We start from the raw sequence: 25150 nt of genomic DNA, 5'->3' as shown, positions 1-25150 counted from the left end.
ATAAGTCGATTTTATAGGATTGTATGTTAGACTTAAATTAACTTTCTTAAAATGGTACCAAAGACTATCCTAATGATTGATGTTGAGTCCATCATGTTTCTTGCTATCAAACACTTATCCCACACTCATTGGTAAAATGACGAAAATAATGTACATAAGCGAGAAACAAATCTTACCTTATAAGTTTGTTTTATAGAATTAAATTAAACATAAATTCACTTTCTTAGAAAGAGAGATGAACTTGAGATACAACATCAATTAGCATATTCCCTCTCTCAAGGAAATGAAAATTAATTTCTAAAAAAATTCTGTTAAACAAAACGTAACCAATAAAATGGTTGAAATTTTAAACATAAATGCATAAGAGTTAAATAGATATGTAAATGTAATTTTTTTTACATTGTTAATTAATTAAAAAAAATATTATAATATGACTTTTTTCTTATATTTGGGTTTAGTTAAATACAAATTCATGTTCTGAAGATGGTATACATCCAAATCTATCATAATAATTTTTATTAGATATATCATGTCTTTCATCGAGATCATTATTGGATGACCTACAAATATTTATTTATGCAAATTTCATATTTGAAATGTATAATATTCAACATGAGAATATATGTTCTAGATCTTATATCGATTAATAAGATTGTCAAAATAGTGTACAAAAGTAGAAAACAAATATCACTTTATAAATCAATTTTATATAATGAAGTTAGACACATTCACATTCTTAATAATATAAACATGTGTATAAATTTAGTACCCTTTATACATTTATTCTCTCACTCATTTGAAATCTTTCTTTGCTATAAAAAAAATTCTGAAGAAGAAGCGAGGTGAACTTGAGAGACAACATCAATAACCATATTTCTCTCCAGGGAAAATGAAAATTAATTTCTAAAAAGCCTTCGAAAATAGTATAATTGTCTAAAAAGTCGTTGAAAATTTTAAATACAAACCCGTATATATATATATATACACGATGTAATTTTTTTTACATTTGTAATTTTTTTTACATTATTAATTATTTAAAAATATTATGGGTATGACTTTTACCTTATGTTTGGATAAAAGAAAAGTAAAAATTAGCATCGACAAATTAAAAACCGACGCTAATCAACAAAAGTCGTTGCTAACTATTATTTTAATTAAATGTCTTATTATTGATTGAGGACTACACTTTTTATTTGACAAGTAAAAGTTTTAAAAAAGAACTTTTTTTCGCACTTTAATTATTTCTCATATTTAAAAATTAATTAAGTTATTTAATTACTTACAGATCTAGCGTGAAAAAGGTCGTTATAAATAAGTCCTTAAGATTTACATGCAATATTGATAAATAGATTTCATTAAGTGATGTATTAAAATAATACCACCTTCTATCTTAATACAAGTAACAAAATAGATATTTTTTTATTCTGATTATAAATAATAGTAATAATAATAGTTTTTAAATTTACTTGTATTTAAATTTTTTTATATTTCTCATTTATTATTAGTTCTATTTTTTTATACATCTACTTATAACTAATATTAAATATATAATAATCACTTAAAAATAAAACATACATTTAGAATATAACTTAAATTTATAGTAAAGTTAATTAAAAATAATTATATTAGTTATTTTTTTATTTATCCTATATTATTTATAATTAAGATTAGAAGTGATATGATAAAACAAAGTATATATAGAAGAAAATAAATAAATAAATAAAAACTGATTGAAATAAATGATGGTTTGATAAGTTGTCCATTGCACTACAATCAAACCAACATGACAAAATACTATTAGAGACCCTTTATTAAGACCTTCTGACTCCATGTCCATGGCTATATATATATACACAGGAAGTAATTCACATCATCATCGTGGATATACATACACATCCTTGGGATTCATCATCTGTGCCTACTGTTATATAAAAGCCATAAACAAGAACAAAAACAGCTACATAAAATGGGAAGTCACAATCCAAAACCTGGATGCATGAAAAACCCAATGAACAAAAACTAGAGCTAAACAAATGAAAGAATTCTAAAAAAGACAAAAAGAAAAACAGCACATTGCCATAACTTAAAGTGGTGTTAATCCCCTAAGAAAAACAGCACGTTAATGTCATAAACCAAGTGGTGTTTAATTCTCTTGCCTATTTATTTGATTCAGCCGATGAGCACTGGCAACATAACCAAACCATATGCTTCTTTTATTCTTTCTACTCAAGACCCCACAATTTAAACCACTGTTACATGTGCATGTACAGTTAATAAGCTAGAAATTCTTCAGCAAAACTGGCCTCTCCATAAGGGTTATAGAGGAAGAGACACAAGATGGTGAAGAGAAGCGTTTGTCAGCAACAAATCATTCTCTTCCTCCATAATTGTGTCCAGCATTTTCTTCACCCGGCACCGGATCACTGACACGTACCTTGGTGGAGCAACCTCAGTCGTCACCCTTGCACTTCGCAACTTCGCCATTTCACACTCAAGTAATGCTTTGTGAAGATAGTAGATAAAGGAGGTGGTGAAATTCAAGAAATAAGGTCCATTTATAAGGTTGAGTTATTGCTGTGGCGCATCGTTTGGATTGGGATTATTTGGGCTAACTACTTTCCAAATCAATCATGGTCGATAAAAAAAAAAGTAACACTATTATTTTACACTAGCAACCAGTTATATCTTCTAAATTATTTTATTTTATTTTTATTTGATTAAATAAGCAAATGACATGACACTATTAAAAGATATGATTGATTGTCCCGTGTGAAAAACTTTACATTAACAATGTATATGTGATTAACTCTTATATTTTTAACCATATTATTTAAGATTAAAATCTTGACTTGAAATAGGAAATATATTATGTATCTCTAATACTATTTTTTTACGATAAATACTTATTATCATATCTTAATTATAAATATATATATATATATATATATATATAGAGGAGAGAGAGAGAGAGAGAGAGAGAGAGAGAGAGAGAGAGGAGAGAGAAGAGAGAGAGAGAGAGAGAGAGAGAGAGAGAGAGAGAGAGAGAGAGAGAGAGAGAGAGGAGAGAGAGGAGAGAGAGAGAGAGGAGAGAGAGAGAGAGAGGAGAGGAGAGAGAGAGAGAGGATGAGAGAGAGAGAGAGAGAGAGAGGACGAGAGAGAGAGAGAGAGAGAGAGTTCAAACGACACCAGGTGTAACTTTAACTAAGTGTTACAACCGCTCAATAACTTTATATTAAATGTGAATTTTGTAAATCCAGCCGTTAGATTGAGAGTTCATATCTCTTAGATCATATATATCAAATTTTATATTAATCTAAAATGATTTGATACTTCATTCTCATAAAACAAAATTGACGTAATATATATATTTCAAAATATACTAAAATATGAACACTTTGATTACCTTCAAGTTGTTCAATTTTAACAAAATTTGACATATATGATCTAAGAGATATGAACTTTCCATTTAAAGGTTGGATTTACAAAATTCACATTTAATATAAAGTTATTGAGCGATATAACACTTAGTAAAAGTTACACTAGTGTCGTTATGAACCTTCCTCTATATATATATATATATATATATATATATTTTTTTTTTTTTTTTTTTCAATAGTCGGTCACAATGTGGGGCCATGCCTATAGGGTACATAAGCTATATATAAGTACATATTGCAAAGCCCGAGGGCACAGACTGTACGTTAGGTTTGGCAATAGCTTTTGTCACAACATTGGCCTACTTTTGGGGTACCCCAATATTTAATGACTATACTATAGTACTCCGAAGGCCTTTTATGTGACAGTGAGACTACTATGACAATTGTCCCACTCCGTGAGGTGCACTACATAGATGATACGACCTCATTCATTCAGTTAAAAACCCATGTTTTAGAGAAACTTTTGTTTATTTAATTCCACTTATAAAAACTTAACATTGGACACCTTTCGACAATAATCGAAAACTAATTACTTTTGGGATATAGAAATCATTGAAGTGTATTTTATCTTGTTTAATAAAGTCTTTTTCTGTACACACAAATAGAGAATTGAACTCATGTCAACATTTGGTAAGAAACTCAGTTATATATACATATCAACTGTACTAGACTTTATTGATATGTTACACTTACATTGATATATAACACCAAAATAGCAACCGGATTCTTTAAAGTACTGAAGTTTTCCTTATTAGTTCATACTTTGTCAACTGAATATATGGCAGTAACTTAAAGCATTTGTATATATATATAAATTTTTTTTTTGATGTTCATGCATGGGACTACCCTATAACATACGTATCTTAATTGTAAATAATGTCATCTATACAATTCTTATATATGTGTGACCGATCACGTGGGATTATCAAACAATGTCTTTGTAAATGGACCCAACCCAATCCTCTGTGCGATCTGTTCCCTCCATCGACTTAACTAATAACTTAATATTGACTAAAATGTAAGACATAATTAAATTTCAAGTTTGCATGTTTGATCTCCTGTGATTTGCTATGTAAAACCTAGCGAGTCTTCCCTTAGACTAAAAAAATGTATCAAGTTATCATCTACATCATCTTTAAATAATTAATTGTGATCCTATTCTGATTTTAAATAATTAAGCTCTAAGTGGAAAGAGTTATTATATTAACTTTTCAAGTTTCTCTCTTATTTTATCATTATTTTATTTTTCAAAAATAACACCAATGAAAGAATTACTACAAAAAAAGTTACCTTATTGGGACACATCCTATTGTGATACAATATTTATTATTAAAAATTGTTTTATAGTGATACACAATTTATAATGAGACAATACTTACCCTCTAAACAAATAAATTTTTTTAATCTAGATTGGATCGATTTAGATTTTTGGACATCCTTAATTGAATCTTATATAAAGAAACAAACAATTATTTCAAGTTAAATCTTATAAATAGAAATAGAGGTAGTATATATTAATATAACAAATGATATAATTTGTTAAGAAGAAAAGGAAGAGAGATTTAACAAAGTAATTATAATTAAAGAGTGTTCAAATATAATTATTAACAATTAATACTCGTAGGAGAAATTCACTCACTATTTTTTTTAGCGAAATCTCCTCATTATGTTATTTGTTTTTTTGTTATACACATGACTTAAATCTAAAAATTTTCTTAATATAACTTCAGTTCTCCTCAAACCCACGATTTGTTGATGTCTCTCTTTAACTACATTTAACATTTTCCTGAGCTGAAACTGTTGTATACTGTTTGAGTAGGCATGAGTTGAGGCCCAAAAATGGAATTTCCATGGTGCAAGATTTGTGACATATGCTATGAGCGAAACGGCATATTCACATGCATGAGCAATAGGGTCTTGGTGCGTGGTATTAGGTACGGTATAGAGAGGTGTGATTGGTGGTGGAAGAGGGTTTGTATTAATGGCACCTTTTGTCCCTAAGCTCTCTGCATCATTTATTACAAAAAGTGGATACGAATCTGCAACAGTATATTGGAGGGACCATGGAGAGAGTGTGGTTTGAAACCTTAACCGCATCAACACGGCGTTGGTACAGTGAAGTGAAAGATTGTTGGTTTCCCTAAGAACGAAATTAAGCACAGTGTCACATGGTGTGCCTCATTGCTATCACGTTCCAATTCTCATCCAAGAAAGAGGGAGTGTGGTGTGATGAGTGATGAGTGATGACAATATTCATGTTGCTAGCTATATGCAATATTGCAGAGGCATTAATTCTTGCGTGTTCTTCAAGTTGAAGAACTCATCATTGTGAAGGGGAATATCTACTACGTGAGATGTATGGCGTACTTGCTCCAAAAACACGTGGGTTATGTTGCATTTAGACAAAGGGACGTTATGTTATCTCATGCAAAAGTTTCTCTAGGTGAAGTTGTGAACACTTTGGATTGCTCCAATGATAAAGAAAATTCTAATGGTGTGTTTGGATGAAAAATTTTATAAATTTAAGAAATTTTAAATTATTGATATTTGAATTATTTTAATTTTAATTTTTATCATTTTTAAAATATTTTGTTTTGATAAGTTAATTCAAATTTGTGAGACCCACTTCCGCGCTTCTCTTTTCTCTCCCTCTCAATAACCTTCCTTCTCACTCTTTCCTTCACACTCACTTGCCTTGTTCAATCCTTTGTTCCTTGGTGGCTGTAGGTGCTGAACTAGAGACGGGCGGAGCTAGCTGAGAGTGAGCAGATTCCCTTCTTCTCGTGTGCCATTCCAAGTTTCTTCTTCTCCTCCTTCTCTTCTCGGAAGCTCGGATTTCTTCTCCTCCGAGGTAAGGGAAGCTAGATTCATGCAGGTTGCTCGGAAGTGAGTTTAGGAACTCACATGTTGTTTGATTTTTGGAAAATGATGGTCCGATTTGAAGAAAATGGTGTTTTCAGGGTTTTGGGGAAAAATAATGAAAAATGAGGATTTTTTAGTGTTGATGGTTGCATGCTGAAAAAGAGATGATTTTTGTGTTGTTTGGTTTAAATGTGGTTTATTTGATGGATTGCATGTGCTTGAGCTGTTTGATTTTGCAGGTTTTGAGTGAAAATTTTGAAGTTTGAAGGTTGTTGTGTGATAATACGCCAGGCGTAGTTATTGGCGCCGGGCGTGTGTTCATCAGAGAGTTCCATTGGTCAAGCACGCCAGGCACAAGGCTGGTTGCACCGGGCGAGCTTGGGAATGGAGGCCCCTGGATGGCTCATGCCGGGCATGGAAGAATCGCGCTAGGCGTGATATCAGATAGTGACTCAACATTTTGGGGGTACTGGCATGGCGCCGAGCGTGATCCAATCTTGCCAGGCATCGAGACTCCATGGGAGTCTCTGCCAAGGGTGGCGTCAGGCGCAATTGTTATTACGTCGGGCGTGAGACCTTGAGGAGGTCTCTACCTTGCTTATGCCGAGCGCAAGTTGGGTACGCCGGGCTTATGAGACTCTTCTGAGTCTCTGCCTTCTTTTCTGCTAGGCGCAATTGGTATTGCGCCGGGCACGTTAGAGCTTTGGAGCTCTCTGGTTGGTCCAAGTCGGGCGCAAGTACTATTGCACCGGGCACGGATGTGGTTTGTTTTAGTTATGCTGATTAATGCTGTTTATGCTGATTATTGATGTTAAAGATGAGCTGTGCTGTATGATGTTTATGCTGAATGTTGTTTATGCTGATTAATGATGTTAAAGATGAGTTGTGCTGTAAGATGTTTATGCTGATTGATGTTGTTAAGCCGAGCTGTGTTGTGTGTTGTCTAAGTTGTTTATGTTGTTAAGTTGAGCTGTGCTGAGTGTTGAATATGAGCTATGTAGGCTGTAAGGCTGAGCTGTGTAGGCTGTAAGGCTGAGCTGTGTAGGCCGTAAGGCTGAGCTGTTGATCACTAATGCTTAGGAGATCTCCGAGTTGAAATGTGTGATGACGCATAAGCTGTTTGAGGCTGATTTTGCTGAATGATGTGAGTTGTTATGTCTTGTGTGTCAACCTTGTTGAATTTGATGATGTGTTGATAAGTTGAAGCTGTTTATAACTCCTATATATATATATGTTGATTCTTTTACTAGCTTACCCTTGTCTGTTTTCATGTGGATTGGACTGCTATGATCATACTATGTATGGAAGCAGAGTTGGGATAGGCTGGAGTATAGTAGCAGGTCTGTAGCTGTCAGATGGAGCTGATGTTTTGTTGTTATGGCTACTTAGTGTAGCTAGGCAGATGTTTTGGTATATTGACATGTTGAGCCCCAGGCTAGACCTATGTTATATATATATTTTCTATTTATATGCATACTCTATTTTGTATGGTGTTGTTGTTGTTGTGCGACGGCTAGGCGGGTCGTTACAAAATTTCTTAAATTTTAAATTATTAGGTTGGATATGATAATTTTATTCCATCATGATAAAATTGGTTTTAAAAATATATTTATATATTGAGATTTTAAAATTAAATTTTATAAAAATAAATATTAACTAATTTTTAAATATTTAATAATTTTAAAAACTTATATTTGATAATATTTATTAATTTTAAAAATATTTTTGAATATTCAATAATTAAAAATATAAAAAGATAAGAGATAAGATAAAATATATAAGTGAAATAAGAAGAAAAAAATATGAGAAATTTCAAATTCTTACTTTTTTGGAAGAATTTGAAATTCTATTATTTCAAGAAATTTCACAAATGTTTGAATTTTAAATTCTTTATAAATTCTTCATCCAAACAAGGTATTTCTCCTTTAAAAATTTGAAATTCTTTAAATAAATAAATTAATTCATTTAAATTTTATATCCAAACACACTACAATGACATGAGTAGTCTCAAATTTGAGCGTGGGAATGGAATTACGAATGCTTTTGGTAAAATCAATTGAAAATTTTTATGCCAAAAGTGAAAAGTTGAAAAGTTAGAAGTTTATCTCATTGAATTCGAAGTTTTTCGTAAGATTAAATGATAACTTAACTGATAAGTGTAAAATGATGATCGAAAAAGGAAAATGGTTTCTAAATTGGGAAAGATAAGAAAAAATTCAAGTGAAAAAAATAGTTAAGATTTTATAAATAATAAATTATTTCAATATTTAACTTTTAGAAATAAGTTATAAAATATTAAAATAAACTTGTATAAACTTTTTACTAAATAAGTTTATTTTGGTTAAATTAACTTATAAATTCGTCAAAAGAACTTATAGGTTCATGAAGTGTCTTATTAACTCTTTAACGAAAATTTAAAAAAGGGATAAAGTGTCATATATTTAAATTTGTTTGGAGAAGGATGCATTTTTTAACTTAAAGAGGGAAAATCAATAGAATATTTGTATTTCTCTTAAAAAAAATTAATTTATATTCATATTTAATGATGACTCTTTTTGTCATTATTGTCATCACCACTATCATTATTATCCGCCACTATTAAAATATATTTTCACAATAATAGTAATAATTATTATTATTATTATCATCATATAAACATTTTGTTAAGGATAAAAAGGTAAAAATAGGTGTGACTTATAAAACTTTTTTTTTTATGTATGCCTTCACCCTTAAAACTAACTTTTAGAAGATAGGAAATTTTCAAAATAAGTTTATTTTGTTTCTAAAAATTAGGGAAGAGGCTAAAATTTGGTTGTACTTTTTAAATTTTTTTAAACTTACAACTAAAACGTCATCTCAAACCAACTTAAGTTAGCTACTCAAAATTGTTGAAGTAAGAATTTTTTAACGGATTTTCTAAAATGAAAGTTATTAGCATAAATGATTTGAAACTTTGTTTCTTGATTAAAGATGAAACTTTGATTCTTGACTTGAATATAAAGTGGTAATGAGAAGAATCACCTTATTTTAAATGAATCGATGATGATAGAGTGTTATACTTTTTTGATTATTAAAATAAAATTATGTAATTGTGACTTTTGATGAAACTATTTCCTTTTTGGTTTTTTTTTCACAGCTGTATTTTCTTTGGGCTTGTTTGTATTTGTTTTTGGCAGATGTTAAACACACCTCCACTCTCGTATCAACACACCCCCTTTTTTAAAAAAAATATATAAAATGTCTAAATTACCCTTAAAAAAAAATAAAATTCCTAAACTTACACCTCCCTTCCCCGCACCCCCGCACCCCCACACCCCACACCCCCTTCCACTACAAAAAAAAATGTGTGATTCGTGGCGGTTATTTTGGCAGTTTGTGGCGATTTTTAACCGCCACAAATTGCATTAACCGCCGGATCTACTATTGCAACAAATCGTTTGCGACGGATATTTTGTAAACGCCGGCTTTTTTCAAGAAAATTCAATCTCTTTGTGGCGGTTTTGGTTTAAAACCGCCACAAAATGCATTTTTATTTGACATGTTCTGACGGTCGGAAACCGCCACAAAATTGCAGTTCTATTTGACTTATTTGTCATGTTTTGGCGGTTTTACACCGCCACAAAATTCATTTTAATTCTGTCCAATTCAAAGTTTCTGACGATTTTAAAACCGCCACAAAAATACTATTATCATATTTTCCCGCACCCCCGTTCTCCGCAACCCCCTACAGTCATCTATCTATTTTCTTCCTGATACGTTTAATGTACACTATTATTAGCCATTACGAACTATTAGCCATTTCAACGAGCACTTGTTGCAAAATGCCCCTATTCTCCATAGCTGTAGCAGTTTCCAACAACACTGCCGCCACCTCCTCCACCGTACCTTCCACTATCGCCTCTGCCATACCTCCCTCAACCGCCGCCGCCTCCTCCACTGCCTCCTTGAAAGCAGTCCCTCAACCGCCATCGCCTCTTCCACCATAGCCACCTCCGTCGTAGCCTCCGCCTCCTCTTCCACCGCCGTAACTCTGACCGCCACCATGACCACCGCGCCTGGAGCCCTGAATGGCAAACTCGATGGACTCCCCCTCGGCGAGGCTTCAGAATCCGTCAGATCGAATCTGCGATTAGTGAACGAAGAGATACTTGGTGCCATCATCGGGGGTTATAAATCCAAATCCCTTGGTATCATATTTGGAATCATTAAACGACGACTCTCGATTCAGATTTCAAGTTAGGTTTTCTGTTTCTCGATTTGACATCATATCTAAAACCAAATTTTGTTGTTGATTCTAACATGGCCACCGTTGCTAATCCCATGGATCTTCTCCTTTTTTACCTATCATGTTTCGTATTTTCTTGATCTGTTGTGTTGAATTGTGGATTGGATTCGGTGAGTTTTTGTTTTAAATGGTTGATTTTAGGGTTTTGGGAAGGTTGATCTTTTAGGGTTTGGTGTGTTGGGTGTTGATTTGAGATGTGTGGGTGCTGGGTTTTGTGTATTTGTTGATGTGTTTGAGTTTTTGTTGGTTTCAGATGCGTGGGCGCACAAGACATTAAGCACAAAATGTGGGTGCTGACTGATAAAGGGAAAACGTATCCCATTCAAAAGTGCAACTTTTTTTGGCAATATTTCCAGAAGGTATCTAAAGATGAACTTGAAGTTTTTATGTGTGCTGAATGTTAACAACATGCAGTTCTATGTCCAATTTGTTCATGTTGGGCTGAGAATTTAATTGATTTGATGACAGCTATGCAGGTGGGCCAATAAATTCCCAACATTAAACAAAAATGGACGTGTTTGGTTGTGAATGAGAATATATTTTGGATTGTTTGTGGTTGAAAGATATAGACGAAGCTTGAGGGGAGATTTTACTGCATAATTATAAGACCTTCAATGTTGTTATGGAACTGGATGTTGGGTGATGCAAAACCAACGAGATAATAAATTCAATGTAGAAGAAATAAGAATGTTCTTAATCAATGTGGCCAGTGGGGGAGGACTTTGTTGTTGTTCTTTTAATCTGGCAACAATGAGCTAATTTATAAGAGTCCACTATTTATTTTTCTTGCCATTGTACTGTTCTGTTCCTATTGCCCAATAGATGAATTATATGTAACTTCAAGTGATGAGCGGTATCCTGAGTGTACTTTCTGTTATACAGGAAAATTGAAACTGGTTGGAGAAACAAAGAAATAGTGTTTTTGGACTTGACTTAATAGAGAAAGAAGATGGTGTTTTTAGCGGAAGTAATGAAGATAAAGATGAACGGGATCATAGAACAGCAATGAATGCAGTAAGTAAATATTATCCCCTTCAAATGCTCTAGGCTGTTCGTTTCCATTATTATTTACGTCATATGCCAAAAGTATAAAGAAAAATAAAAGAAAGATATTATTACCTATATTGGAGTTCTGGAGCATTTGAATATTGAATTTTTTTGATCTAACTTTCACATTTCCAATGTTTATTCTATTATATATTTCTACCTATTAGTTTATGCTATAGTTTTAATGTTTAATACCCTGAATCCGAGAATGAATTTTTGAAATATCGCATTTGATGTCCCTCATTATGTTGAAATTTTAAAATATCTTTTTTGGGTATCTCCTGTGTTGTAAAGTTAGCTGCTGGCCTTGAAAATAGTAGCAGAGCGTCCTCATTGAGCCCTACAAGCACTCATCTCAATGGTTCTCAGATCAAACATGATCAGTATGGATTAGGATCTGAAATAAACAACAGTGAAGTATATCCAATCTTTGATCTTTGCTGCAGGTCTTTCTCTCTGCTTTTTTAAAGCACTAGTTATGTTAGCTTAGCTCATTTATATCTTTTCTATGGTTTGCAATAAGTTTGGACCTGACTAGTATGTATTATGAATAGAATTTGCTGCCACTTCTATTTTTGAGGGCAGAGGGGAATTTCCCTGTTCGACATGTTTTGGGCCGGGAGAACCACACAAGCCAAGGGAGTCAACAAAGGATACAAACACAATCTGTTTATCTTTCATCTTATAATAACATATTATACACCAAGAAATTGAATGTTACTAAAACTATGTGCATTAAGCCTATCCAATATGATTCATAAAAAAGAAACTTAATTGATAAAAAAAAAACTTATTTTATCTTGTAATGATGTTTTAAACCTGTAGATGTAGTGCCCAATATGAAACACGTAGCAGGCATTTTAATTACTTGTTTTTCTATTGCAGATGAAATTTTGATGGCCTCGAGAATTATACCACGAGTTACATGTTTTCGACAGATTTGCACAAGATTATTAGGATAAGTGTGAAGAGGAGGATATAAAATTAGTTTTGCCTTCCAAAATACCATCCCTCAAGTAACAGGGGGCGGGTTCTTTGTCAGAGTTTGTTGATTACTTCAGAACATCCCTCAAGTCACAAGATCTGGAGCTAGTTCTAGAGGCAGATTCAAACTTAGATAGTTGGTGCTCTAACTACTTTTACACTTTGCTTCTTTGCTTTGAATATTGTTAAATAGACAACAGCAACTTCATACCATATATGTGTTATTTCTAAGAAATTTATCTGCTGAATTCCATGATCACCACTTTCTTTATTTTTTATTTTAGTCATTCTTTGTTGTGTTGTCATTTTTAATTTTTTCTTTCTAATTTATATATTGATAAATGTTTCAAGAGTTACATTTGTATGTTCTATATTTTTTTACATGTATTACTTTTGAATTTCTTGGATGCATATGATAAACAATGCCATATTATTATTAAGACAAGTTTAAATTAATTTGAATGAGAATCGAACACAGTTTTAAATCCGAATGAGAATCCAACACAAGACATTTTTAAAAACTTCTGAATATATATGGAAGTTGAATTTTGAACCAAATTAAATGATATTTTAAATAATATTATTTAGAAAGTCCTATATTAAGAGATGAGCTTACTTTAGACCGCAAACGAATGATATTTTCAGTAGTTTAAAACCGCCACAATCTTTAAATACTGTTTTCCCGTTCTATGCCCCACGTGACAACCATTTTTTTTATATTATTTTAAAAAAAATTCAAAAATAAAAAAATTATTCTTAAATAATTTAATCTGACCATTTCGACTTTTTTTTTAATATATCGTTTTATTTTACTATTTTCTTAAATATCTCAGATTATATTTTATTTACGTAAATATACTGTTTCTTTATACATTGAAAAGTCGATTAACGTGGAAACGATTTCTCAATTAAGCTTTTACTAAAACATTGAATACCCCCTTTGAGAAATCGGTGGTTGCCAAACCGATTTCTCATCGGGTCATTTTTTTATTATTTGTTTTTTAGTTTTTTTAAATTTTTTAAAAATTATTTTAGTTATAATTAAAATTTTAAATTTATAAATTAATATATTTTATAATTTAATTATTTCAATGTCATTTAATAAATATTGGTAATATAATATTTTGAATTATTTAATAATTTAATTTTTTCAACAAATATAGATATTTTAATATTTAAAAAAAAAAATATATATATATATATATATATATATTTATTGTTGTAATAAATATAGATATTTTAATATTTTTTTAAATATCTATTGACTAAAAAATGATAATATTTTTAGGGTATTTAAAATTTTAGTTTTTATTTAAAAACATAGATAATTTAAAATTATTTGTTAAAATTATAAAAATTTATAATTTTATTTTTATTTTATTTGTCTTTAATTTGAAACAGGAAAAATAATAGTTTCATGAAGATGAACAATTTAGAAATAATAAAAATATGTCATGCTAGACCTATGGCTAGATATTGTCTTGATTTTTTTAATAATGTTAAAAGTTGTTAATTTAATGTTTCTTTATGTAATTATATTTGAACAAGAAAATACATAACACATAAATATTATTATAATTATAGGTAAAATTTACTAAAATAAGTGATCCTAGAATTCGACAAGTAAAATTTTTATTTATATATAAGTTACTTGAATTAAATAACAATATAATAGTCATTAATTTTTAATAATTAATATGGTTAGTGTTAATTTTCAATAATAATTTGATAAATACCTAAAATATATAGAATATTATTTGCCAATTTATAATAAAAATGCGCTTTTAAAATAATTTCAAATATATTTTAAAAATAAAAAATTATTGTAAAATAAAGTGTATTTTTGACGATTGAAAAATAAAAAATATTTTTGGCAATCTAAAATAGCCATCAAATGTAAACAAGTAAAAATAATAGTATTTTTGTGGCTGTTTTAAAATCGTCAGAAACTTTGAATTGTACAGAATTAAAATGAATTTTGTAGCGGTGTAAAACCAAAAAATGACAAACAAGTCAAATAGAACTGCAATTTTGTGGCGATTTCCGACCGTCAGAATATGTCAAATAAAAATACATTTTGTGAGGGTTTCAAACCGCCACAAGAGATTGAATTTTCTTGTACTCAACCCCGGTGTTTACAAAATGTTCACCCAAACGGTTTTTGGCGATGCAATTTGTGGCGGTTTTTAACCGCCAGAAATCGCCAAAATAACTGCCACAAATCACAAGTGGAAGGGGGTGTGGGGTGTGGGGTGCGGGGAAGGGGGGTGCGGGGAACGAGGGTACAGGAAAGGGAGGTGTAAGTTTAGGAATTTTATTTTTTTTAAGGGTAATTTAGACATTTTATATATTTTTCTAAAAAAGGGGGTGTGTTTATACGAGAGTGGAGGTGTGTTTATCATCTGCCTTTGTTTTTATAGGAATAGCCCATATTTGTATTGTTTTCCCCTCCAGCCCAACGTGGTTCCTTTTACCTTATAAACTCACATAGCTAAAACCTATAAAAAAAAAAATTCTTTTTCCTTTTTTTTTTTTTTTTTTTTTTCTGGTACCACGTAGAAACTTTTTAAAATACCAATAAAGGTAGGACGCTTGAAAATTATACAACATATAAAAATGAGTTAATCACCTATGTACCGTCAGTAAAATTTTTTTACACCGACAATCAATTATATCTTTTAATTGTGTCATGTCACTATAAATACATTTACTTTTAACAATGACATAACATAATTAAAAGATATAATTAGTTGTCAGTGTAAAAAAAACTTTACACTAGCAGTGTATAACTGATTAACTCTATAAAAATTACCATGTTGCATAAAAATTAAATTATGTTTATATAGATGAATAAATAAACTCACATTGCTAAAACCTAAGCCATGGATGTTAATGTTAATGATAACAGAGAAAAGTAGAGAACTAAAGCATTTTAAAGAGAGAAATGTTGAAGAAAAAGTTCTGCGAAATAAAACAGCATAAACGGTTATCTAATTTTAAAAGTGGTTAATAAGAATAAAATTGTTTTAGTTTCACCTCCAAGTGGCTCTTTTACACTTACACCTTTCTAATTAGTGTTGTTATTTATTTATTTAAAATTTTGTCTTCTTTTCATTACTTGTTTCTTCGCCTTTTTTTTTCTTTTATAAATGTTATGTATCATGCCTTTTTAATACATAATGATAAAAAAAATTACATAATGAGCTTTATGAAAAATTTAAAATAATAATAAATAAATAAAATTACAAATAATAATGAATGAGAAGAATTTGAAAAATAAGACAACTTACTATGTTATTAAATATACAACATGCAACTTCATTCTCCACTTACCATTCCATTGAATTCTAACCAAATCTAGACAAAAACATTAAATTTATACTCGTAGGTATCTATGTAATTATGTTTTAACTATCATTACTAGAATTTTTTTTATTACATGCGATTCTTTTTACAAATTTTTTATAAAAATTCGTAGGAAACTTTGTTCTTACAATTTTTTCTGCGAAATTTTATCTCTTGGTTATACCTTGATGGATAATATGTTTCTGCGAATTTTAAAACTTGCAAGAAATTTTCCTGCGAAAATAAATCGCAGAAAAGTTTCATATGAAAAAAGGAAAGTTTTATGTGAAATTTCCTACAAATTTTTTTGCAAGAAAAAAAAATTCAAAGAAATTACTATTAAGAGATAATTTTTGTATAATTTATATTAATAATTCTTCAACTTTCAAATGCTTACAATGAATTTATCTGAAACATGTAAATTATAGGTCTAATACTCAACCATACAAAATTAACTTATAAGGTGAGTGTTATCCCAACTTATATACTCTTTAATTGTTTTATTTTTAATCGATGTGAGACTTGAAGTAAATCTTTTAATTCTTAAACTTATAAATATATATATATATATATATATATATATATATATTCCCGTGAATTAAAATTGGTAGGAAAATAAGCAAGAAAAGTTACTTGTGAAATTTTTCTACCATTTAGTAAACATTACTTGCGAATTTATTTTTACAAGAAAATTCGCAAGAAACAAGATAAAATTCTTACAATATTTTCTGCAAATTTTTACCAAGGAAACATTTTTTATGATCATTAAAATTGTAGCAAAATTTGCAAAATATATATATATATATATATATATATATATATATATATATATATATATGAATAATTTTTCATAAAAAAAATTGTAAGAAATTTCTGTAAATTATTTGTCATAAATAAATTTATAAAAAAGTTTGTAAAATTATTATTATAAGAAAATTCGTAAAAAAAGTGTAAATATTTTTTTATAGAAACTTCGTAAGAAAATGATATTTTTCTAATAGTATATGACGTGGAAAATCCATTTTAATTGACATTGAGTTTTAATTTTTGTTTTATTGATATGGAATCGAAGTCACTGGATGGAATTAACAACCATTCATTGTTGAACCAGTTGTGTATACACAGATTGGTTTGAATCAATTGACCGTTGTTTGAGTTTAGTCTTTAAGGAAGCAAAGAAAGAAACAAGTATTTCAATTTTAGTGCTTTTTGGAAAAAGTGATTTAAAGGAACAGATTTTCAAACATGATAACACTTAAATTTTATTTGTAATACTCAACCAAAAGCTTTTATGGACAACCAACCTTGTGGCTCGTAAAGACCCTCTTATTCAACTTAATTATTTCTCATTAAGCTTTTTACAAATCCCACACCAAGGGAATTCCATACCCAAATATAGCATTAAATGGTGAACTCTCAGGATACACTCAAATATACAAGTTACTGTTAGATGTCACAATTAATTATTTATAAAATTGTACAGTAAAGCAACATTAGAAACTACTAGTTTATGTTTTAAAAAAAAACTATTAGTAAAAGGGTGAAACTTAAAAAGAAAATACATCACCTAAATTTCTAAAATTAAATATTGAACTAAAAAAATTGTAAATAATGATTCTATTTATGATTTACGTAATTGATTTGATTTTTTATTTATTTTATAAATTTTAAATACTCTTATAAAGGACAATTCTACTTTAACCATAGTTAGGCACAATATATTTATAATCTATAATTATAATAATAATATTAATGAAATGATAATTTTTTTAGTGTATAGATTTATTATTCAATTTTATTTATATAACTACATTTTTCAAAATTATAATTTTTTTATCTTTTAAATTTCATATTAAAAATTATCTGCACTTATCAATTAACAATCTACTTTTTAAAAAAATTATTTTTTTTAAAAAAGAGAGAAGCATTTGTGTCTTTTCTCCTTAGTTATACATAACTGCCTCGCGGAGAAAGAATCATAAAAGACTGAAGATGACACATCAGAGATCCATGAACCCCTTGTCCTTATTATGTTTAAGACTTTCTGCCAATACCAATCAATTTTGCATTTATAGGCTAAACGACCATTTTTTCTTATCTGAGCACGCCTTAATTTATAAACATTTTTTTCTTATATTACGTTTGTTTTATTCGTTTTTTCTATACATATTTTTTATATTTTTAAATTTATATTAATATATTTTTTATATTATTTACATAAATGTGGTGTTATAGGCTATAGCGACTTCAGTTTTAGCCGAATTGAGTCGCTATAGCCTATAGCGACTTGTTTTTAGACTCCACTAGCTACAGCGACTCTACTAATATGACGTTCATGACTTATATTCAGACCCAAAATTGCCACGTGTCACCAGTGTCGCTATGGGCCATAGCGACACCGTAGAAAACAGCCCCAAAGGTGTAATATGTTTCAAAACAGCCCCATTTTGGTATATAGTTTCTAAAACTGTACCAAAATGGTCGTTTAGCCCTTACATCACGTTTCAAAAGTTGAATTTAGATCATTGAAAAATAAATTAAGAAAAGGAAAATATGTGAGAAGATATATATATATATATATATATATATATATATATATATATATATATATATATATATGAGGAGGGTTTAAACGACACCGGTGTAACTTTTATTAAGTGTTACACTGTTCAATAACTTTATATTAAATGTGAATTTTGAAAATCTAACCGTTAGGTTGAAAGTTCATATCCCTTAGATCATATATATCAAACTTTATATTAATCTAAGATGATTTGATACTTCATTCTCATAAAACAAAATTGACGTAATATATACATTTCAAAATATACTAAAATATGAATACTTTGATTACCTTCAAGTTGTTGTTCAAAACAAAATTTGACATATATGATCTAAGATATATGAACTTTCAATCTAACGGTTGAATTTTCAAAATTCAAATTTAATATAAAGTTATTGAATGGTGTAACACTTAGTAAAAGTTACACCGGTGTCGTTTGAACCCTCCTCATATATATATTTGAGGAGGGTTCAAACGATACTAGTGTAACTTTTACTAAGTGTTATACCGCTCAATAACTTTAAATTAAATATGAATTTTGTAAATTCAACCATTAGAGGGAATTATAATAACATCGGTGTAACTTTTACCAAGTGTTACACATCTCAATAACTTTATATTAAATGCAAATTTTATAAACTCAACCGTTAAATTGAAAGTTCATATCTCTTAGATCATATATACAAAATTTTATATTAATCCAAGATGATTTGATACTTCATTTTTATAAAACAAAATTGACGTAATATATTCATTTCAAAATACACTAAAATATGAATATATTGATTACCTTCAAATTGTTGTTCAATTTTAACAAAATTTAATATATACGTATAAAGTGATATGAATTTTCAATTTAATGGTCGGATTTACAAAATTCATAATTAATATAAAGTTATTGAGTAATATAATACTTAGTAAAAGTTAAACCAATATAATTATAACTCATCTATATATACTAGAGGGGTCGAAACATTTTGTGCCTCTAATAGTTATACACAAACACAAACAAATATTATAAATTATGAATAGTTATTTTAAAAAAATATAAGAAGATTTTTTTATATTCAAGAGATATAATTGTCTACTAAAAAGTAGAAAAAGAGGTAGTCATCAAAATATATCCTCTTTATAATATGTATAGTATATACACGATAAGGTGAAAACAAGATCATTATAACAAACTATTGTTTTGGGGATAATTGTGTTCTTTTCTCATTTTTGTGAATTTATTTTTTTAGTTTCTCTTCTTTTAAAAATATTTTTTTTCAGTTCTTACCGTTGATTTTAAATAAATCTTTTGATTTATTTAAATCAACTTTTAAATTATTTTTAAATAGAAAAGGCAAAAGAAAATAACGGTCACTTTTGATTTGAATATTATAACGAACGCAGTTGACGAAAAGTTGAATTGCTTACACTGCGCTTTACAGTTGAATTAGACAAAAAAAAGTGCACTCCTTCGAAAAAAGAAAAACTGATCTGAAGGTTATATAAATGTATGTTTATTACAAAATATTTTTTATTTATTAATAATCTATTTTAAAAAATTAATATTTAATAAATAAATAATTATGATAAATAACAACTAATTTAGATAAAAGATTATAAAAATCTTTACAGTTTAAGAAAAAATCTCTAAAATACTCTCACTTAAAATAAAAATATGTATTTAATATATAGAAATTGATTTTTAAGAATACAATAGAAAAGATAAAAGTGAATATTAAATCGAGAAATTTTTTTTTATTATTAATAAAGATAAGGATAAAAGTTATTAAAAAGAGAAGAAAAATTATTAGAAAAAAATTATTCGATGAGGTGAGAAAATAGCCAATATAACATATTATTTAAAGTTAATTATATTTTTGTCCTTCATTTCATTTTTTTCTTAATTTTTGTTGTTAATACCTAAAAAAAATTAACTGGTTACACTTTTATAAATTTTGTATTTGTGTTTTTATTTTTTCTTCCTTATTGTTAATTTAGATTGTTAAGTGTTCCAACCATGGGGGGCGCCTAAGATTCTTTTCCTAGGTCAAGTTTTCCAAGCCAGAGCATTCAAGAGTAAGAGATGCCCCATTAGGTTTAGGGTTCAAGGTTTTATAGCTACTCCTTGTGAGCCTTGTAATCCCGTCAATTTCGTGATTCTTCTTGGCCGTTTTTATGTTCCAAATATTTGATTATCATTAATGGGATTTTGTCCCTGATATGGTGCATGCTAGGTTAAAGTTCTCGCCTCTAAGTCCCCAGTAAAGCTATATCGGATTGCAACCGAGTTGATGCCCATGGATGGTAACCAAAGCTCTTATCCCTCGATCCTCCAGGTATTTCCTCTCGGATTATCATATCGGTGAAATGTTCATCATTAAACCATCTCGGCATAATTCCGGGACAGTACAGTTGTCCCACAGACTTAGCCTGTAAGGCGAGAAGACTCTTTAGTGTCCATCGGTAAACCATTTTGGCATAATTCTAGAACGGTACATTAAGTAATTATGTTGCATTATATTGACATTCACGTGACAATTTTTTTAAATTGATAAAATTTTATTGAAATTAAATATATTTTTATTTATTAAATTTTTGTTAATTTTTATTTTTTAATTCCTTAATAAACTTTTACTAATTTCAATCAATGCATATTATCTAATTTTTATATTTAATCTTTGAATTTTTTTCTCATTAATATTTTTTATCCCTCGTATCAAAATTTCGTGTTCATGAAGAAAAAATTAGAGACTAAAATTAAATAAAACCTTTAAATTAAAATTAATTTTTATTATATAAATACTAACATAAAAGAGGCATTTTGTGACTCATGTATTTTATTTAAAAATACAAATATAAGATTATATCATAACTTTTTTTGTAAAGGTAATAAGATTGTAACGACACACTGTAATCATCACACTTAACAGATCAACAACTTGTAGCAAAAATGACTAATTACTTATAATTGTTATATTTATATTAGATGGATATATGTACCAATATATATGTGTGTACACACACATATATATATATATATAAGGAGAGAGAATGATTTGTTTACTCTAAGAGTAAGCTTTCCAAGACTTACTTTGTTTAATATCTCATGTTTTACATCATATTTCAACAATCCAACTATTGAATTTAAAGTTTTTAATACATAGGTCAAGTTTGCAAATTTTTTTAAAATTTGAAAATCATTTGTTTCATTCATTCAAATTGATAGATACTCATAAAAATATTTTATATGTCAATTTAAATTAATGAAATTAAATATCAAATAATTTTAAATTTTTTTAAAATTTTACAAACTTGATATATGCATTAAAAACTTTAATTTCAACAGTTAGATCGTTGAAATTTGATATAGAAAATGAGTTATTGAATGAAGTAAGTCTTGATTGACATACTCTAACAGTAAATAGATCCCTTCTAACACACACACACACATATAAGCATAAAACAATTAAGGGAAATAAGGACTAGAGGAGATGTATTATTTTAAAAGTTGAAATATCTCATTATGTGAATATGTGTTGTGGTGCTATAAAAACCCAAATGTTGAAAAGTCCTTCTTGAGTTTGTTGCCTCTTGAAATGGAATGTTGAGTCTTCTCTAAGTCATTAGTTGATACCATATGAGAGTAAGGTCGAGTTATACTGGTTTAGAAGTAGCTAAATTGAGTAAAGTATCAAGTCGAGAGGTAAAATCCTTAATTAATAGTTGAAAAAGTGCATAATATTTAGAGGATAATTGACAAGTTAATTCCATATATATAGTTAGTTAAATGATAGTTGTAAATGGATTGATATCCAACTTTGTTGTTGACCTAGCAAGCTAAAAAAGTCATGTTATGTTGTATAATTATAAATTTGAGTTACTCAAATTGTTCGATTAAAATTTTAAAGACTAAATTATTCGATCGAAATATTAGAAACATCAAAAAATGTAATTAAACTTTTTTCTATAAAAATATAATAATTGTTTTTGATTTTTTATTTTAAAAATGTTAATTTTTATTTTTAAAATATATTATATTTTATCTTTGTTATTAAATTTATTAATCTAGTTATATTTAGGATCAAATCTAATTTTTTCTGTATTTTATATTAAGTGATATTGGATCTTGATATCTTTAAATAAGATTTTAAAGTTAAAATTTATATACGAAAAATATGTGATTTAGAAACAAAATCTAACCAAAGATGATCAACAAATTTTTTTATTAAAAATTAATCATAAACAAAATTAATAAATATCTTGTATCAATAATGTAATTATTGAGAAACTAATTTCATCATTAAATTAGCAAAATTTGTAACAACATAGAATTTGACATTTTTTTAAAGAAAGAAAAAAAATGAACGTTTTTAAAAATAGGACTAAGAACTTATAGGTTAAAAAAATGTTTAACCATGATATAATTATGTTAAACGGTGCAAAACATCGTAAAGTCACAAAACAAAACGATAAAAAAAATTAAGTAGAGTTGCTTAGGTAATTTATTCGTGCTATTCTCCGATAATTTTTTTTTTTATTTCAATCATTTTTATCTATATATTTAATGTAAGTTTTATCAATATATATTTATATATATTATTAAAATATTTATATTTAATATAAATCTTATTAATATATTTACATATACTAAAGTAAACTTCAACTTTAATTGAATAGCATGACACATATTCATGGTCCAATGTACAAAACTCACTATAAATGAGACCCCGATAACGTTCATTTGCACCACAAATCATTTCTCTACGTCAATCTTTTTCATCCTTCTTTGTTCTCCTTGAACTCAACCATGGCAGATGAGGTTGTTCTGCTAGATTTCTGGCCAAGTCCTTTTGGGATGAGGGTCAGGATAGCCCTTGCTGAAAAGGGCATCAAGTATGAGTACAAAGAAGAGGACTTGAGGAACAAGAGCCCTCTGCTCCTCCAAATGAACCCGGTTCACAAGAAAATCCCGGTTCTCATCCACAATGGCAACCCCATTTGTGAATCTCTCATTGCTGTTCAGTACATTGAGGATGTTTGGAATGACAAAAACCCCTTGTTGCCTTCTGATCCCTACCAGAGATCTCAAGCTAGATTCTGGGCTGACTATGTTGACAACAAGGTAACCTTGCATGCTTCATTGCAGTCATTGCTGTAATTCCTTTACCATTGTTTTTATAATATCATTTTAGTATGAAATGATGTGATTTGGTTGATTTATTACCATTTTGCTGCCTATTATTATTTCTTTCCCTTTTTTAGATGTACTCTAGAGTATGGTAGATGCATGCATAGTGTAAGGAAGATGGTCCCAATTTTTGGATAACAAAATAGCTACTTTCTTATGACTTTATTTTTTTCCCAAGATTCTCCAATCTCCACAACCTATAATAATCAATAAGTGGTTCAGCTTCCTTTCCCTTTTAAAAGTTTTGTTCTTTTGCTGTTTCTTTTTTCGGTAAACATTCCTCTGCCTACTTTGGCAACATGCGGAAAAAAAGTACTCGATAACCTTTTTAAGTGCCTCTTATGTAAACAAGCTGTATTTGATTTTCTTTTTAAGTGGCTCTTATGTCAAACAAACTGTATTTGATTATGATAGGCATTAGTGTATTGGTTATTTGTGTCCATTTTATTATTCTTATGTTTTATGATCTAATTGAGTGTTAGTTCTAAATGTGGAATAGATATATGATCTTGGGAGGAAGGTTTGGACATCAAAAGGAGAAGAACAAGAAGCTGCCAAGAAGGAGTTCATAGAAGCCCTTAAATTGATGGAGGATCAGCTGGGAGACAAGACTTACTTTGGAGGAGACAATATTGGCTTTGTGGATATAGCACTTGTTCCATTCTCCACTTGGTTCAAAGCCTATGAGACTTTTGGAAACCTCAACATAGAGAGTGAGTGCCCCAAGTTTGTTGCTTGGGTCAAGAGGTGCCTGCAGAAAGAGAGCGTTGCCAAGTCTCTTCCTGATCCGCATAAGGTCTATGAGCTCGTTGTGGAGATAAGAAAGATTATAGGAATTGAGTAGGTTGGAATACTAAATGACCATTGTGAAGTATTGGTCTTCATTTGGTCATTCTTAAGCTTTCAATAAGATAATCTTTCTGTAATAAAAGGCACTTTGATGTGCCAAACTTCATGCTTTCATAGGAATGTGTAGGTTTTGAGAAACTTCTGATGGATCTTTCATGTGATTGTTGGTTCTTTTCTGCATTATTACATACTAGAGTCACTTGGTGATAGTTGTGTATGAAACTATTTCTGTACATCTTGGATGTTGCCAGCTTGTGCGAGTACTATTTTTCCACTTACCATTGACCTGTGTTCACTATTATTATCACCGAAAGTATACTTGTTCAGTTGTTCCAGCAACATATAGGATATGAACTCAATCAAAAGAATTTATGCGGCTTCCTTTTGACGGTTGCATATGCCAAGTTCTGCTGTTCTCAGGGATAATTTCTCATGCTTAATCATTCTCTTTCATGAACAATGTATTAGACATAAGCTTCTCATCATTGAACATGATAACCTTAACTTCAAATTTTAGTCATTCATTGCTGTTGAGTATATTGATGAGGTTTGAAATGATAAGTCTACTGCGTTGCCTTCTGATCTATACCAGAGAGCAC

At 29.2% G+C, this 25150-nt stretch overlaps 1 protein-coding gene and 2 long non-coding RNA genes across 3 annotated transcripts; all 3 read left to right on the top strand.

Moving 5' to 3' along the window:
- Positions 1 to 5303: 5303 nt before the first annotated feature.
- Positions 5304 to 7853, top strand: LOC145952764 (uncharacterized). The gene is made up of 3 exons (XR_014430250.1): positions 5304 to 6288; positions 6539 to 7443; positions 7611 to 7853. It is a non-coding gene; the product is annotated as an uncharacterized LOC145952764 (long non-coding RNA).
- Positions 7854 to 9677: 1824 nt separating this feature from the next.
- On the top strand, positions 9678 to 12870 carry LOC109806473 (uncharacterized). The gene is made up of 5 exons (XR_014430390.1): positions 9678 to 10534; positions 10838 to 10943; positions 11467 to 11598; positions 11926 to 12077; positions 12517 to 12870. It is a non-coding gene; the product is annotated as an uncharacterized LOC109806473 (long non-coding RNA).
- Positions 12871 to 23250: 10380 nt separating this feature from the next.
- Positions 23251 to 24832, top strand: LOC145952618 (putative glutathione S-transferase). The gene is made up of 2 exons (XM_083065398.1): positions 23251 to 23636; positions 24202 to 24832. Exons 1-2 carry the CDS (start codon positions 23322 to 23324, stop codon positions 24544 to 24546), a joined length of 660 nt encoding a protein of 219 aa, XP_082921524.1. The 5' UTR covers positions 23251 to 23321; the 3' UTR covers positions 24547 to 24832.
- The last annotated feature ends 318 nt before the right edge of the window (positions 24833 to 25150 follow it).

Source organism: Cajanus cajan, chromosome 10 (genome assembly GCF_000230855.2).
Source record: "Cajanus cajan strain Asha chromosome 10, NIPB_CcT2T_4, whole genome shotgun sequence".
Taxonomy (NCBI): Eukaryota; Viridiplantae; Streptophyta; class Magnoliopsida; order Fabales; family Fabaceae; genus Cajanus; species Cajanus cajan.
This window is presented reverse-complemented; position numbering and strand designations above follow the sequence as displayed.

What these genes read in the sequence shown, in the direction of transcription:
- LOC145952618 (XM_083065398.1), top strand. Translation starts at nt 23,322, where the DNA reads ATGGCAGATGAGGTTGTTCTGCTAGATTTCTGGCCAAGTCCTTTTGGG. An exon ending in CTGACTATGTTGACAACAAG is followed by an intron (nt 23,637 to 24,201) that starts GTAACCTTGCAT and finishes AATGTGGAATAG; the next exon opens with ATATATGATCTTGGGAGGAA.